General features: G+C 43.8%; 1 protein-coding gene across 3 annotated transcripts in view; it reads left to right on the top strand.

Annotated features, from left to right (window-relative positions):
* Window positions 1-894: 894 nt before the first annotated feature.
* UBE2K (ubiquitin conjugating enzyme E2 K) overlaps window positions 895-17624 on the top strand; it is a 67659-nt gene continuing 50929 nt past the window's right edge. The window contains exon 1 of one of the 3 annotated variants that reach the window (XM_059673119.1): window positions 895-1173. Coding sequence is in view for 1 of the 3 variants with exons in the window: in XM_059673104.1 (XP_059529087.1) it covers window positions 1111-1173 (63 nt within the window). In the remaining 2 variants the exon portion in view is untranslated. The remainder of the gene's footprint in view (window positions 1174-17624) is intronic. The other 2 variants (XM_059673104.1, XM_059673113.1) reach the window with 2 other exon arrangements.

Genomic DNA, 17624 nt, shown 5'->3' with positions numbered 1-17624 from the left:
CACTCTAGGAACGGGGCCCAGCAATCTCTTTTTAAACAACAAAACACACACAAACACACAGACACACACACACAAGGTCTGAATGGGTTCTGGTTGTACACTGAAGTTTAAAAACTATAGGTATACCCTGGCCGGGTGGCTCAGTGGTTGGGCCTCAACTTATGAATCAGGAGCTCACAGTTCGATTCCGGCCGGCAGGACGCAGCCCATCAGTGATTCTCATCATTGATGTTTCTCTCTCTCTCTCTCTCCCTTCCTTTAGAAATCAATAAAAATATATTTTTAAAAAACCCCAGAACACTATGGTTTTTGTTCCACAGCTTCGGTATGATCTAAGTAGGTCAAAGGTCAACATCCTGCCTCAAATACCCCTGGCGGGACCCAGCACAGACCAGACCTAATGGCATGATTTCTAGTACCTGGCACGATGGGAGTGATAGCGGCACTGTAATGGCTTCAGAACGGAAACGGACCGCGATGGGTTTTCTGGGCCTATCCCAGCCCGAAACGGGCCCGACTGAGTTCTGGGGCCGCGTTCTCCTGCGCTCGGCACCGCCGGGCACAGGAAGCAGGCGGGTTCTGGGTCGGGCTGGGTCGGGGCCGCGCGAACCCGCCGGGCTGACTGTGCGCCTTCCTCCAGAGGCGGGACGGAGGCGGGGAGCCCCGACCACCCCGCAGGGGTCTGAAGCGGGGAGGAGGCGCCGACGGCGGCTCGGGAGGCCCGCGCAGGGCTCGCCGGCGCGGAAGCCGCACCCTCCAGGCCCCAGACGCCCGCAGGGCGGAGCCTCGCGGCCGCAGCTCTCTCAGACGCGCAGCGCGGCGCGGCGCGAGGCTCGCGGCGGAGCCGTATGGGGCGCTACGACGGGAGCGGCTGCGCCGCCCGGGCAGGTCAGCGTCGTGCGCATGCGCGGCCCCGGCGCCATTTTGGTGGCCCGGCGCGGAGGTGATTCCACACTGAAGAGAGCGCGGCGGCCGGGGTGGCAGTGGCAGTGTTCGTGCGCTCGGGTGTGAATCGCCGAGGGAGGAGGCGGTGGAGGAAGAGGTGGCGGCGGTGGCGGTGGTCGTAGCGGTGGCGGAGGAGGCGGGTACGAGTCAGCTGCGGGCGGAGACATGGCCAACATCGCGGTGCAGCGAATCAAGCGGGAGTTCAAGGAGGTGCTGAAGAGCGAGGAGGTCAGAAATGAACTCCGGGACATCCCCCCCCCTCCCAGCCCGGGGCGGGAGGGCCCTGCTAGCGGCGCCTCCCCTACCCCCGGCTCACCCCGGGGGCCCCTTCTCGCGGGCCGCCCTTCTGCCTGTGGGGAACCAGCAGGCTCCTCCACCCCCTCTCATTCCGCCGCCTTCCCCTCCCCTCCCCTCCCGGGCCCTGGGATGGACAGTCTCGCGGGTGGGCGGTGTGGAGAGGAGCACCGTTTGGGGGGCCGACGCCGAAGGGGGTGCTGGTCGGCGGGGTGTGAGCTCTGAGGGAGCCCCCGGCAGCGGCCGCCGCTAGAAGTGTGGCTGTCGGGTGGAGCGGGGGGAGCAGGCCGAGCCGGAGAAAACCCGGGAAGTGGGCGGGGGGAAGACGGACGGTAACTGGATCCGGGGAGCCGCGGGGCTCCAGGGCCCGCACTTTGGGGGGTGTTCTGGGTGGCAGCCTGTGGCCTCCACCGTCCTTTCCGGAGGGAAGGCGCCGTGAGAACGCCTAGGTATTGATGGAAGGAGGAGGACGTTCCGAGTTACCCCTTCGGCTGGGTGCTGGGAGAGGAGGAGGGACCTGCTGCGATGCCATCGTATTGGAGTGGGGAGATGAGGGAATTTTCACCTCAGACAAGATATTAATTCCCTGCCAGATCATTATCTCATGTTCATTTACCACCACCCCCCCCCCCCCACTTCCTCGGCTCCTTTTCTATTGACACCTAAAGCTTTTAACTGGGTAAAGGCAAGTAGTTCGGTGTATTGAAGGCATTTAGATATTTTTAACGGGGGGTGGGGGGGGGGAATGGAGTGTATGATAAGCTGATTTCAAAACATTACAAGTTTACAGAAGTAACCGATCAGAGAGCCTCTCCTCAGACAATGCCTCCGTGACCGTGTTGTGCCATGAAACTTCATTATGATGTGTCCCTCATTGTTGATTCTTGCTTTTGAAACAGCCCTGTTGAAAACATGAGATTTCACCTGATTAACACATTGCTACTTCTCCTTTTTAAGTGAGCAGGTGTATCATAGCATACCTGAATTGACTAAAAAAAAAAAAAAAAATTGTTTTTTCTTTCTAAAGCTCCTCTTGAGTCCTGCAGAATTTAGATACTCTAGTGTTGGCCACATTTATTTATATAAGATCCTCAAAATGTCCTAGTAACTTGACTCAAAACCATGCAAGTATCAGTACAGTTTTTCATACCCAATTCAAGAATGCCAGGTTTTTTCTTCTTGGAATTAACAAAGAAAGATTAAAAAGCAATACTGAAATGGTGGTTATTTTCAAGTTGTCAGATACCATTATTGAATGTATGATTGCTGTTTGTATTTTTCTCTTGGTATTTTTATAATCTGAATTATTTGTGAAATTCGGCATTCTAAGTATGTGATGAGTAATTGAAATACATACAGGGGTGGACAAAAGTAGGTTCACTGTGTCTTTGTGACATTCTTTTGAGTTAATAGAGCTATTGTAATAATCATAACCTGCATGTCTTTTTCCATAGGAACAACAGTAAACTACTTTTGCCCACCCCTGTATATCTGATAGCACTTGAGTTTTATTTGTGCTATTGAGTCTATAGTGGGTGTTTACACATCTTTCCAATTAGACATGGAGAAAATAGTTTAAAATTATATAAAAATTACAAATACAAGCAGATTTATTGAATGTAGTAGTATATAGTATAATCAGTTTTACAGAGCATGTGTATGAACTCTGACCTCTCTGTTCAAGTGCCAAAATTCTGAATGGAAGGATGACTTTGTATTTTTGTGGTACAGTGCAGAAGTAGTCATCTGATATGCAGTGAAATAATGACTTTATTTTCTTGTTTAATAAGAACATATATTCTAGGATAGTTAACATATATATTTGTAATGAAACATTGCAGCTAATATTTTACCAACAGCCCCAAACATTTCTTCTATAATAAGATTGTACAAACCTGAAACTTAATATTAAACTTGTAATGCTGTATATTCTGTTTCTTAAAAGTGGTAAGGGCTCTCAGCTTTTCACCATGATATTCTTAGAGTCAGATAACTTAATTTTGGAATATAACCAACAAATAGCTTTATTTACACCAATATTTTATTTCATCTGTATCTTTTTTTTTAATATATATTTTATTTATTTTTTATAGAGAGGAAGGGAGAGGGATAGAGAGTTAGAGTTAGGAACATCGATGAGGGAGAAACATCGATGAGCTGCCTCCTGCACACTCCCTACTGGGGATGTGCCCGCAACCAAGGTACATGCCCTTAACCAGAATCAAACCTGGGACCCTTGAGTCCGCAACCGACGCTCTATCCACTGAGCCAAACCGGTTAGGGCTCATCTGTATCTTAATAAGGCCAGTTCTATAAGTGAATTCTTTTCAACTCATTGAAGGACTTGTAGTACAGTCCATGTGTGTGTGTTTTTTGTTGTTCTTTGTTTGTTTTTAATATATTTTTATTGATTTTAAAGAAGTGAGAGGGGGAGAGAGATAGAAACATCAATGATGAGAGAGAATCATTGATCGGCTACCGCCTGCACACCCCCTACTGGGGTTTGAGCCTGTAACCCAGCATGTGCCCTTGACCAGAATGGAACCTGGGACCCTTCAGTTCACAGGCCAACGCTCTTTCCACTGAGCAAAACCAGGCCATGTGCTTTTTTTTTTTAAATGAAAAATGCAGTATCTTGAGTCACCTATGTAAATGTCAAGTTTACTAAAGTTTAGGTTTTCATATGCTTGTTTTGCTAAGAATACTGGGTTGATTTAAGGATTTTGTTTTGGCCTTTTGAGTGCCTTTGTAAAGAATGATAATGTTTGGTGAGTTCTGGCCATAAGCTATAAGTGGCCATACTTGGAGTGTGTTGTTAATTAAAAATATAAACATAGAGAAAAAAACAGATGTGAAAAGTGAGGTGCAGAATAGTGTGGAGGAGGACACCATTTGTATCAGAAGTGGGGAAAGTGTGTATTTTTATAGGTGAAAGGATTAATGAGAAATTGGTAGAGTTGATTACTTCTGTGTAAGGTAATTGGTGTCTGGGCAACAGGCATCAAAAGATCCCTTTTTAATTGTGAGTCATGTGAACATGTTATTTAGTCAAAATAAATAAAATAATAAGACACCATCAAGACCATTTTTCCTTGAAACTGTTTGGAAAGTCATCCTTGTCTGTCAGATACTAATTTTAAATCTGAGAATTGTAAGTAATGTTTCAAAGTTGCTAGGAGTGGAAAATTGCTTTAAAGTATATTCTGTAGTTATTCTGTGAGTCAAGTTACATAAGTGAATTGTTGATTGTGAGGACAACTATAATCTATTCATAGGTTAATATTTACTGTAATTATTGTTAACTACCATTTGTAGAGTGGTTCTCAGTACCATTTGTCTATACATTTTTGCTAATTTTCAACTGGTCTTTGAGTTAGATTTTTTTATTTCTTAGTTGCAGAAATTGAGATTCAGAGAAGTTAAATTATTTGTCTATAAACATATAGCTTTGGGATTAGGATCTAGGTCTGCTTATGCTTATATTATACTAGAGGCCCAGTGCACGGATTGTGCATCAGTGGGGTCCCTTGGCCTGGCCTGCGGGGGTTGGCTGAAACCGGCTTTCCGACAATCACGCGAGGAGTTCTGGATTGTGAGAGGGCGCAGGCCTGGCCGAGGGACCCCACCAGTGTATGAATACGTGCACTGGGCCTCTAGTATGCATATAAGATCTTTGGTTAATCTCTCCCCCCCCCCCCCCCCCTTTCCTCTGAGATTCATCAGTCTGTTCCATGTTTCCATGCCTGTGGTTTTCGCTCCTGCGCTGAGTGTCTGCCCCCTGATGGTCAGTGTGCATTATAGCTACTGGTCGGCGGTCAGCTCGTCATGTAGGCGCTTACATATATAGATTGTACCACGCTGTTATGACTTGCCAAAGACAAAGGCATGCTTTTATTTAATTATTTAAAAATAATTTATCCTGGATTGTACTACACAACCTATCAACCTTTTTATTTTTTGTTAATCCTCCCAAAAGGGTATTTTCCTGTTTTGGGTTTTTTTTTTTTGTTAGAGAGAGAGTGGAAAGGGGAGAGAAAGAGAGAGACATAGGTTGGTTGCCTTCCCGAACATGCCCTGACTGGGGCCTGGGATCAAACCTGCAATCCAGGTATGTGCCCTTGACCTGGAATGGAACCCTAGACCCTTCAGTGCACTAATGATGCTCTTACCACACTGGCCAGGGCCCAACACAACCTAATTTAATTGTCAGTTTAAACATTAAAATAAGTGTTACCTGTAATTAACTTGAAAGGTTTACTTGCATTTCAGTATGCAATATATTTTAAAATTCAAAGCTCGGTGAAATAAAATTCCTTCAAATCAGTGTATTTGCTCTTTAAAATTTTTATTATTTATTTTTATGTTTTTTAAAATTGATTTTAGAGAGAGGAAGGGAGAAGGATAAATAAAAAAATTGACGAGAGAGAGAGAGAGAGAGAGAGAGAGACAGAGAGACAGAGAGAGAGAGACAGAGAGACACATTGGTCTGCAACCCAGACATGTGCCCTGACCTGGGATCGAGCCGGGGACCTCCTGGTTCACTGGCTGACACTCAATCTCTGAGCCACATAGGCCAGCCAGAGTATATACTCTTATTCTTGTGCTTAATGGTATCTGTAGTTTTTTCATATTGTAGCTATACTTTACTAACATTTTCTGGGATATTCATAGGGAATATTTAAATCTAGGGCATTAACAAATTGATTTCATGTATACTATTTATTATTGTATAAGTTTTCCTTAAGCATTTAAGTGGATTTTTATGTTATAACTTAATATATATTTAACATATTTGCTCTAGATTATTCTAGATAGTAGCACAGCCAGCTCTCCCCCCCACCCCCCACCTCCCTATCTTCTTTTTTTGCCAGTTGTATCAATTAAAAATGTCCTTAGAGCCTTAGCCGGTTTGGCTAGGTGGATGGAGCGTCGGCCTGCGCTCCAGGTTCGATTCTAGTCAAGGGCATGTACCTTGGTTGCGGGCACATCCCCAGTAGGAGGTATGCAGGAGGCAGCTGATGGATGTTTCTCTCTCATCTATGTGTCTGCCTCTCTATCCCTCTCCCTCCTCTCTGTAAAAAACCAATAAAATATATATATTTTAAAAAATGTCCTTAGACATTACAAAATATTGAGAACCACTGCTTTAGACAGAACTCTTTAGGAGAACATTTAAGACTATTAACTATATAAGATGTGTAGAATAATTTATCTAAAAAATGAATGAAGAGTAAGACACAAAAAATTATATAGCATGGCTACTACTAGCTTTGAACTTTCAGGGTTTTTTAAAAAAAATTGTTTTAGAAGGAATCTCAATTTTTATTGTTCCACTTATGTATGCATTCATTGGTGGTGGTTGTTTTTTTAATCCTCACCCGAGGATATGTTTTTAAATTGATTTTAGAGAAAGAAACCTCCATGTGAAAGGGAAACATCAGTTGGTTGCCTCCCGTACATGCCCCAGCCGGGGATCAAACCCATATTTTTGGTGTATGGGACAATGCTCCAAACAACTGAGCTACCTGGCCAGGACTAAACTTTCCTTTTAGATTTAAAGAAAATGGTGAAATTTCCTGGTAAAAATCAATGTAACCAGTATTTGTACAGATTTTTTAGTAGAAAAGGTTGGTGTTTTTTTTCTTTTAACTTTATTCATTAACCTATTTGAAACTATACCCAGGCTTTTTCAGCTTAATTAGGTGAAAGAGTGGTTTGTGTATAAACAAAAACTGAAAAGAGCTGCAGTGTCCATGGGGCTTGGGCTTAAAAAAATTAGAGATCTAGATTTTATCAGATCAATAAACAAAATTTGAAAAAGCAGTCATAATATAAAATAGTACCTCCCAGTAACTTCTTCAATTTTATCTTCAGAAATTGTCTCAATTTAGTTTGCTTCATTCTTGAAAGCCTCATCAAAATTCTCCATAAGCCCTGGCTGGTGGCTCAGTAGTTGGAGCATGTCCAGTACTCCAAAAGGTTGCAGGTTTTGATTCTGAGTCAGGGCACATGTTTAAGTTGTGGATTCTACCCCCGGTTGGGATGTGTATGGGAGGCAACCAATTGTGCTTCTCTCACATGGATGTTTTTCTCTCCCTTCCTCTCTCTCTCTCTAAAAAAAAAAAATCAATAAAAAACATCCTTGGGCCCTGGCCAGTGTAGTCAATGGTTAGAGTGTTGCCCTGTGCATTGGAGAGTCACAGGTTTGGACTACCGTCAAGGGCATGTACCTGGGTTACAGGTTCAATCTCTGCTCCCTATTGGGTTGTGTGTGGGAAGCAACCAATTGATATGTCTGTCACATTCATGCTTCTCTCTCTTCCTCTCTTCCCTTCCCTCCCTCCCCCCTCTCATTCTGCCCTCCCTTCCACTCTCTAATAAAATCAATGGCCCTGTCCTGACCGGTTTGGTTCAGTGGATGGGGCGTCAGCCTGCGGACTGAAGGGTCCCAGGTTGGATTCCAGTCAGGGGCATGTACCTTGGTTGCGGGCACATGCCCAGTGGGGAGTGTGCAGGAGGCAGCTGGTCGATGGTTCTCTCTTGTCGATGTTTCTAACTCTCTGTCCCTCTCCTTTCCTCTCTGTAAAAAATCAATAAAATACATTTTTAAAATATATTTTATTGATTTTTTACAGAGAGGAAGGGAGAGGGATAGACAGTTAGAAACATCGATGAGAGAGAAACATCGATCAGCTGCCTCCAGCACACCTCCTACTGGGGATGTGCCCACAACCAAGGTACATGCCCTCGACCGGAATCGAACCTGGGACCTTTCAGTCCGCAGGCCAACGTTCTATCCACGGAGCCAAACTGGTTAGGGCCAATAAAATATATTTTTTTAAAAATCAATGGCCCTAGCCGGTTTGGCTCTGTGAATAGAGCATCGGCCTGTGGACTGAAGGGTCCCGGGTTCAGTTCCAGTCAAGGGCACATGAGGGGCATGCAGGAGGCAGCTGATCAATGGTTCTCATCTCTTTTTTTTTTTTTAATTTTATATATATATATATATATATATATTATTGATTTTTTACAGAGAGGAAGGGAGAGAGATAGAGAGTTAGAAACATCGATGAGAGAGAAACATCAATCAGCTGCCTCCTGCACATCTCCTACTGGGGATGTGCCCGCAACCCAGGTACATGCCCTTGACTGGAATCGAACCTGGGACCTTTCAGTCCGCAGGCCGACGCTCTATCCACTGAGCCAAACCGGTTTCGGCTCTTTGTCTCTCTTTCCTTCTCCCTTCCTCTCAAAGCAATAAAAAGATATTTTAAATGAATGAATGAATGAATGAATGAATGAATGAATGAATGAATTGAAAAATATCCTCACTCCTTGGGTGAGGATTTTAAAAATTCTGCACAAGATCTGGAACTTCATCATCATCCTCTCCTGTAGCAAGGATGCTTTTCCCTACACAGATTGTTTAGGCAGAGTTTCAGCCAGCCTCCTTAAACTAGTCAGATTGTCTGCACAAAGCTGGTTTAAGATGCTGGGTAGCACTTCTGTCAGCTGTTTTGTCTCAGCATAGCCTATAATAGTGCAAGTGTTCACTGCTAGAGATGCCTGAACTTTAGGGTTGTTAAAGTGGCTCACTGTTCCTTGGTTTGTGAACATATTTACCAGAGTAAATTGTTTATCTTATCTTCTTTAATGAGAACTGAAGTTTTTTATCATCTGCTGTGTTTGTTCTGTGAACTATCTTCTTTCTACGACAAGTTCCTTTCTCACCAATGTGCACTTGTGCCTACAGTTTGGCCAGTTTCTCTTGGATCATGAGTTTCTTTCATCTTGTAGAGGAAGTGGGCTGCACAGGGGACTAGGCTTGGCACTCGGGGAGTCTTGGGCAGACCAGCTCAGAATAATCATACACATGCAGGGACACAATATGGAAGCTTGGTATCTTTGTTTTTAATAACTTATTTAAATAGTGTGTCTTTTGGGGTTCTGGGTGTGGGTTGAACAAGGGAAGCTTATAGATTGGGTAAAAAAATGAAAAATTTAAAGCATGTCCAAGCAATGTTGACTGGGGTGCATTTCTTGTTTTACTTTATTATTATAAAGACTTTCATCTCTATCCATCAGGCATAGATTTAGATGCATCTGGGGTCCCCTAGTATATCACCCCTCTGTATAGACTATACTTATTTCTTCGTAAATGTTATCAGCAGTTATTGAACATATTGACCACAGCCCCAAAAGACTGACCTGATTGGGAGATAGGGAGTTCTGAGGGTATGCATATGAAGAGAGGTTCTTGAGCTAGGTTTCAAAGGAAAGTTAAAACTGACTTCAAATTTCAGAAGGCAGTCCCAAAGAAATTACAGGAATATGTAACTTAAAAGTAAACTAGAGGCCTGGTGCACGGATTCATGCATTGGTGGGGTCCCTCAGCCTGGCCTGTGGGGATTGGGCTGAAACCGGCTCTCCAGCATCCCTAGGGGTCCCGGATTGTGAGAGGGTGGTTCTCAGGTGACGAGCTCCAGAATAGGCCTCCCTCCTCTCTGGTTCCGGGTGCCTCATCCGAAAACCGCAGCTGCCAAGTCACTGTAGCTCGGCAGCTCTTGTGTTGAGCATCTGCCCCCTGGTGGTCATTGCGCATCGTAGCTGCTGGTCGAATGTTCGGCCCGTTGCTTAGACTTTTATATATGTACTAGGGGCCTAGTGCACAAATTCGTGCACCTGAAAGGAACTGTGGGCTGTGAGGCTGCTGTGGGCACAGGGGTGGGTTTTGGCCCATCCTCCGTGCCCCCACCTGGCCCCTCCCGCCTTGGTCCCTGGTCCCCAGTCTGCTGGCAGCCCCGTTCCTGCCTCTGCTGCTCCCACACACTGATGGCGCCAGCCCCGCTTGCACCTGCTGACAGTGCAGAGTGATTAGGGCCAGCGCTAGCAGTGGGTGCAAGCGGGGCCGGTGCCAGCAGCAGGAGCAAGTGGCAGCTGCTGCCCCAGTTACCCCTCAGGAGCAGGGGGAGGTGGAGAAGCCCTGAGGGGCGATCAGGGCCGGTTGCCGGGCGCTGGCAGTGGGTGCGAGCAGCAGCTCTGGCACCAGCAGTGGGTGGGAGTGGGGCCGGCGCTGGCAGCAGGTGTGAGCACCAGGTGGGACCGCAGTGCGCAGGAGCAGAGAATTTTTGGTAACCACCAGAGGCTCGCCTAGATGACAGTGACCGGCACCCTGCCTTGGTCTGGCAACCCCACTCACCTGCTCCACCAACCTACTGTGGCTGACGCCCGCCATGTTTCGTGTACACCCCCGGTTGTCAGCACACATTATAACGACTGGTTGTTCAATTGTTCCGCCGTTCGGTCTGTTTGCATATTAGCGTTTTTTATATATCGATACTGTAAAAACTGAATAAAACTTAAGTACAACAAGTGACAGTTTAATATTGGATATTGTATTTAAGTGTATTTTGCTTTTCTCTCTTGGTATGAGAATTTAAATTTGCCTAGAACTATTTACCTTCTTAAGAATAATATGGTTAATTTAGCTAAGGACACATATGTAATACCTTAATCAATAAATAAAAAATAATCTGATTTAACAAGCAGGTTGTATATGATATTTCAATGTTTAAAAGAATGACTAAATAAAGCATTTTATGTTATTCATAAAAAAAAGATTGTGAGTTTTGGAATTAGATTTGCTTTGAGTCCTGGCTTTTCTACTTAATATCTGTAGCACTGACTCTGTATCGCAGTTTTTTTTTATCTGTAAAAATGTTAGGAAGATTAAGAGAGTTGTTACAGCGCTTAGAGCAGGGGTGGGGAACCTTTTTTCTGCCAAGGGCCATTTGGATATTTATAACATTATTTGCAGGCAATACAAAATTATCAACTTAAAAATTAACTTGCTATATTTGGTCAAACATTTATTAACTCACCCAGATATTCCCCACCCCTGGTTTAGAGCAATGCCTGGGACACATTAAACATTTAGTAAATGGATAGCTAAGATGTCAAAATTAACTACCCTTTCATATTCTGCTTATTGTTCTTCTTGTACCATAAAGGTGTCCTTCCATGTTTTAGTGATAGCTTAAAGATCCTTTCAATGTTTTATTGCTAGTTCTATGTAAATTTGTCTCAAGAAAAGGCTTAAAATGTTGGGCTTTAGTGCTTCTTTGTCATTGTGAGGCTAGTGTCTAAGTAAAGTACAAAGGAATTAATGTGGGACTTGTTCTCTAGGTGTTGGTTAATCTTTATTTTATGTTGTTATTATTTTTTAATCCTTACCCAAGAATATTTTTCCACTAATTTTTTAATTTTTATTAATTTATTTTTAAAAATATATTTTTATTGATTTCAGAGAGGAGGGGAGAAGGAGAGAGAGTTAGAAACATCAGTGATGAGAGAGAATCATTGATTGGCTGCTTTCTGCATGCCCCTTACTGGGGAATCGAGCTGCAACTTTTGCATGTGCCCTGGACCGGAATTGAACCTAGGACCCTTCAGTTCAAAGGCCAGCGCTCTATCCACTGAGCCAGACCACCTAGGGCTCCACTGATATTTTTAGAAAGAGTGGAAGAGAAGGGGAAAGAGAAAGAAACACATCAATTGGTTGCCTCCTGCATGCGCCCTGGCGGGGGAGGAGCCTGCCACCGAGGTAAGTGCCCTTGATGAAATTGGAGAAAATGTGTTAAAATGTGATCTAAATGACAAGTAAATAATTTGGAAGTCTTTTGGATAATATAGCGTTATGGGATTTTTTTTAATTTTTTTTTAATACATATTTTATTGATTTTTTTTTTTTACAGAGAGGAAGGGAGAGGGATAGAGAGTCAGAAACATCGATGAGAGAGACACATCGATCAGCTGCCTCCTGCACACCCTCTACTGGGGATGTGCCTGCAACCAAGGTACATGCCCTTGACTGGGATCGAACCTGGGACCCTTCAGTCCACAGGCCGATGCTCTATTCACTGAGCCAAACCGGTCAGGGCCACCCTTGGATTTCTTGATGTGGCTCTGGTCAATGGGGACTGGGCCAAGGAATCGAGATTCTAATCCTATGCTGTGTAAAGTAAGTTTGAATCCCTTTGTAAAATTCCTATTTTAAAATTGGGTGTTGGAAACTAGAAAGTGGTGGTCACATTCATCTGACATTCATGGTGTTATATAATTCTGAAAATGTAAGAGAACTTCATTTAAAACCAATGTTCTAAAAAATAAAATAAAATCTATGTACTTTTTCCTCCCTTTAATTCCTTACTGTTACTACCTATAGTTGAAATAACTACCTATAGTTGAATGCCTGTTATCTAACATTTTATATATATGGCAGCCTTATAAGATTGTTGTTGTTTTACAGATTAGAAAGTTGCAGTTCTGAAGAAATTAACTTTCTCAGATTTCAGTAACTTGGTGGTACAAGGTTTTTGAAATAAGGTCTTTGACTCCAAAACATTTACTGACTATGATGGAAACAATAGTGTACAGTCATATCTACTTATTTCCTGCCCATTATTTTTAAAGATGGTTTTTAGAAATGTGAAATATTTTACACTTAAGTTTTGAAAATAATATATGAACACCTTTATAGCCATGGTCCAGATTTAACAAATTTAACCATCATTCAAACTGGACTGAGCCCCCTCCCCCAATAAAACATACCATACAGATGAAGCTCATCTTGTAACCTTTTTCCTCTTCCAGTCTCCACTATGATGGAGTAACCACTATGTGAAGTTGGTGTATATCCTTACTATTTGTGTTTTGTTTTTACTATTGGTAAACAGTATTTTTTAGTGTAAAAACACTTCTTAGTGTTTTAAAACTTAAAAACCACTTAATGGATGATTATTATAATATTCTACATCCTGCAACATTTCTTCCTAGCATTGTATTTTTTGAGGGTTTTTTTTCTGTGACAATGCATATTGCTTCAGTTCTTCAATTTAAACTATATAGTATTTTATGTCACAGTTTTTTAATTCATTCTATAGATGTCTTGTAGTTCTAACTTTTAGCTATTTAAAAAAAGATGCCTTGCCCTGGACAGTGTCCTCAGTGGTTAGAGTCTGTCATTCTGTTAATTATTTTCAGCCTTTGTGTGTTTATGAACTTTCCTAGTAATTATAAATGCACGGCTAGTATATGTAGCCTTTTTTCTCAGGTGACCGTGGGTGCTTTGCTTTGAGGTTTCTTTGTTTCTTATGACCCATCCTATTTGGAACTGGCACATCAAATTGTGGATTGTCTAATACTATTGGTTTTCAGTGATAAAACATTTTGTGCTTCATTTTTCTTTTTCTTTTTTAAATATATTCTTATTGATCTCAGAGAAGAAGGGAGAGGGAGGAGATAGCAACATCAATGATGAGAGAGAATCATTGATTGGCTGCCTTCTGCATGTCATACACTGGATATCGAGCCAGCAACCTGGGCATGTGCCCTGACCGGAAATTGAACTGTGACCTCCTAGTTTATAGGTCAGCATTTAACGAGTAAGCCACAGAGGCCATGCTGTGCTTCATTTTTCTTATATGTCATTCGGTAGTAGTTCCTTTATTTAAAAACTAGAGGCCCGGTGCACAAAAATTTGTGCACTTGGGGGGTCCCTCAGCCCAGCCTGTGCCCTCTTGCAGTCTGGAACCCCTCGGGGGATGTCCACCTGCTGGCTTAGGCCTGCTCCCTGGGGGGGATCGGGCCTAAGCGGGCATTCAGACATCCCTCTGGAAGCCCAGGAGCCCTTGGGGGATGTCCACTTGCCAGCGGGGAGCAGGCCTAAGCTGCAGTCGGACATCCTTAGTGCTACTGAGGAGGCAGGAGAGGCTCCTGCCACCACCACTGTGCTGGCAGCCGTCAGCCTGGCTTGTGGCTGAGCAGAGCTCCCCCTGTGGGAGCGCACTGACCACCAGGGGGCAGTTCCTGCATTGAGTGTCTGCCCCTTGGTGGTCAGTGTGTGTCATAGTGACCAGTCATTCCCAGTCATTCTGCTGTTAGGGTCAATTTCCATATTACCCTTTTATTATATAGGATACTGCAGTTTATGAATCTTGTCTATTCAGTTATTTTCATTTTCTTGCTGGTGCACACATGCAAGATTTTGGGTGTATATTTGAGAGTGGTATTACTAAGTCATTGGGTGTTTGGATGAGATTTTTAGGTGGTTATATATGTCAGACAATTTTTTTTTATATCTGTGGGCTTGGTCATACTTTAATTATATCCTTAGGTGTTTACTTAGATGCTTTATCTGCATCTGCCCATAGGAACTGTGAGTGTGAGTCATTGAGGGCAGAGACCTACTGATTTTTGATTCTTCATTGCTTAGCACATTGCTTGGCAAGTCAGAGGCACTTGTTTTCCTGAATGATTTTAAGGATTTTCTTAAGCTCCTGGGTGGTCATCCCCAACCACTATGAAAGTAATGCCTTTTATCCTGCCTTTGGGACTAGGAAGGAGAGTTGACTATGTTGATAAATGTGGCCTCTTAGTAAAGTTGGGTTTCTGTTCTAAATGTAAGTACTGATAATGTAGTCAGGTTCTGCATAGGGGTGATATAATGTCCAAGCCCAAAATTGGGAAATACCTACCCCCAACCCCTCCCTTTATTTTGTATTTTCCCTTCTGAAGACCTCAGGAGCATCTATTTAGTATTATACAGGGTGGGGCAAGAGTAGGTTTACAGTTGTTCACTCTGAAAATAGTACAAGAATAAACTTTTTTGTACTCACAAAAGTAAACCTACTTTTGCCCCAACCTGTTTATGATGACATCTGTATTTCTGGGTTTAACTCTTTAATTTTACATTTTTCTTTATTCAACAAATATTTATTGAATGCCACCTGTGTTAATAAGATAGACATGGTCCATGCTATTGTGGAGTAAGTTATGGTTTGATAAGGCAGTGAGATACTAATCCTATATAATAAAGAGGGAATATGCTAATTGGTCCTAATGGTGTCTAAGCCACGACTAGTCAAAGGTGTGTGCACACAGGAACTGGGGGGGCAGGGACTTGCACCACCAGGATGTGAGGCTGCCGCCGGGGGTGGCCCCCCAGCTGAAGCATGTGCAGTCCCGCGGCGCTGTCTGGCCCAGAGCGGGGCGTCAGGATGGGCTGCGGTGGCCCAGACCGGGGGGGGGGGGGGGGGCGCGCAGAGGGGGGCGTCAGGATGGGGGCGGGGCCTTGGCGGAGAGCTCTCAGCACTCTTGCGCTGGGGTCTGAAGGCGTGGAGAGGAAGGTAGAGCACATAGGCAGGGGGTTTAGGCCAGGAGTGTAGATAGCCACTTAGGGGGATCAGGCCAGAAGGGAATAGTTAGGGCTATCAGGCCAGCAAGGGAGCAGTTAGGGGCATCAGGCAGGTAGACAGGTGAGCGCTTAGGAGCCAGTGGTTCTGGATTGCGAGAGGGATCCCAGATTGGAGAGGGTGCAGGCCAGGCTGAGGACCCTCCTCCTCCCCCATGCACGAATTTGGTGCACTGGGCCACTAGTCTATAATAATAAAAGGCATATAATATGCAAATGGTCGTCCCACCCTCATACTGTAACAACTGATCAGCAGGAGGCTGCGTCCCCACCTGGCGCTGGCCAGGGTCCTGGCGCCGGCCAGGGTTGTGACGGGTCGGCGGGGCTTGTCGGGTGGGGCCGGCCGAGTCTGGGTCTCGTGTATTTTGAGGCGCACATGGGTGGATGGGGACTTGACTCTGCATCCCCAGACTCTGACAGGAGGGAGGAGGGAGCTAGATAACCACACCTAGGACCCATACAGCAAGGCGGTGGCTTTTAGGGGTGATCAGGCCAGCAGGGGAGGGCAGTTAGCGGCATCAGGCTGGCAGGCAGAGGTGGTTAGGGTCTATCAGGCAGGCAAAGAGGCGAGCGGTTAGGAGCCAGGGGTCCCAGATTGGAGAGGGTGCAGGCTGGGCTGAGGGACCGACCCCCCCCCCCATACGAATTCGTGCACTGGGCCTCTAGTTAATTATATGTGTGTTGGTTGAGTTTAAATAAGAACTGTTGGGGTGGGGAAACCTAACCTTGGAAAAAGTTCCTTGGGAATGACCCTTAAACTGACACTTGGGAGGATAAATTGTGGAATTAACTTTGTCATATATTAGGATATGAACTCTAATATACATATAGAAAGCTTATAACTATTATACAGTCAAGACTGAAGGGCCATCTAATTGCTTTTTCCTGTTAAATAAATAGTAATTCTGTGAATATAAAAATAAGCATTTGCTCATTATTGAATTTTGGAAAGTATGGAACTATATTAAAGAAAAAAATTATCTGTAATTGCACCCTAGGGATGCATGGAGCTGTAGTGATGAGTGGGGCAAGAGAAGACAGACAAGTATGTGATAAATGCAACGCTGAGAAATATAGTAATATTGTATAGATGAAATTAAAAGGCCTTTCCTGAGGTTTCAGTCTTAGATTAAGATCTGAATTATAAAGCCATGCCTCTAGAGATCATTATTCCACGTCAGAGGAAACAGTTAATGTAAAGGTCCTAAAGTCAGAAAGAATTTGCTGTGTTTAATCAACAAAAGGAGGTTATTGTGGCTGGAGTAAGGGAGGAGAATGGTGCAAGATGATATAAGCGGGAGCCAGATCACATAAAATTTTCTAAGCCCAAAGGAAGAAATTTGGGTTTTAAATGACTGGAAGCCATTTGAAGATTTAAAGCAAAGGACAAAAATTGTTTTTTAAAAGATCACTTTGGCTGCTGTGGGAACAATGAATAGAAGCTGAAAATGTAAGGAAAAAGGATTTAAGAGTTAGGGGTTAAGTTTGGCTGGGTGTAAAAAAAAAATAGTAGTGGTTTAAACAAAAGTCTGGAGGGAAGTATCTTTGAATTACTTGGTTAAGGGCTTTATACCGTTAGTAGACTATTCTAACTTTCAATTTACCGTTCTTAGGAATTTGACCCTTGTCCTTAAATTCTCAAAATGACTGTCAGCAGTCCAGACAACACGTCTAAATTTCAGAAAGGAAAGGCATAAGGTGCATGCCAGCTGAGTTTGCTCCCTTTAAAGAGCTTTCTGAGAAACCCCATTCAGTGACCTCTTTTTGTTTTTATTTTTTATCCAGGTCTGTGTCATAACCACTTCTTGGTTTAAGAGAGGCTAGGAAATGTTCTTTTAGCTGATTACATTGATCCCCAATTAAATCAGGGTTCCATTAGTAAGAAAGAAGGAGAAAGGAAATTGGGTAGGCAACTTGCCATGTATAGTGGGAGAGTGGGGAGTAGGAATGAACTCAGAAAGATATCTTGGGGAGTCTTTCTTGGGAGGCCAGGCAAGAGATGATTGTAATCTTGGGTTTAGGGTTGAATAGGGAGCTGAAGAGAAGTAGAAGTACTTGGGAGATGTTTTAAAGGTACATGGAGTCACCAGAGCTTGCTGGTGCTACAGAGGAAAAATGAAGAAGCTGGGAAAAC

This window comes from Myotis daubentonii, chromosome 1 (assembly GCF_963259705.1).
Source record: "Myotis daubentonii chromosome 1, mMyoDau2.1, whole genome shotgun sequence".
NCBI lineage: Eukaryota > Metazoa > Chordata > Mammalia > Chiroptera > Vespertilionidae > Myotis > Myotis daubentonii.
This window is presented reverse-complemented; position numbering and strand designations above follow the sequence as displayed.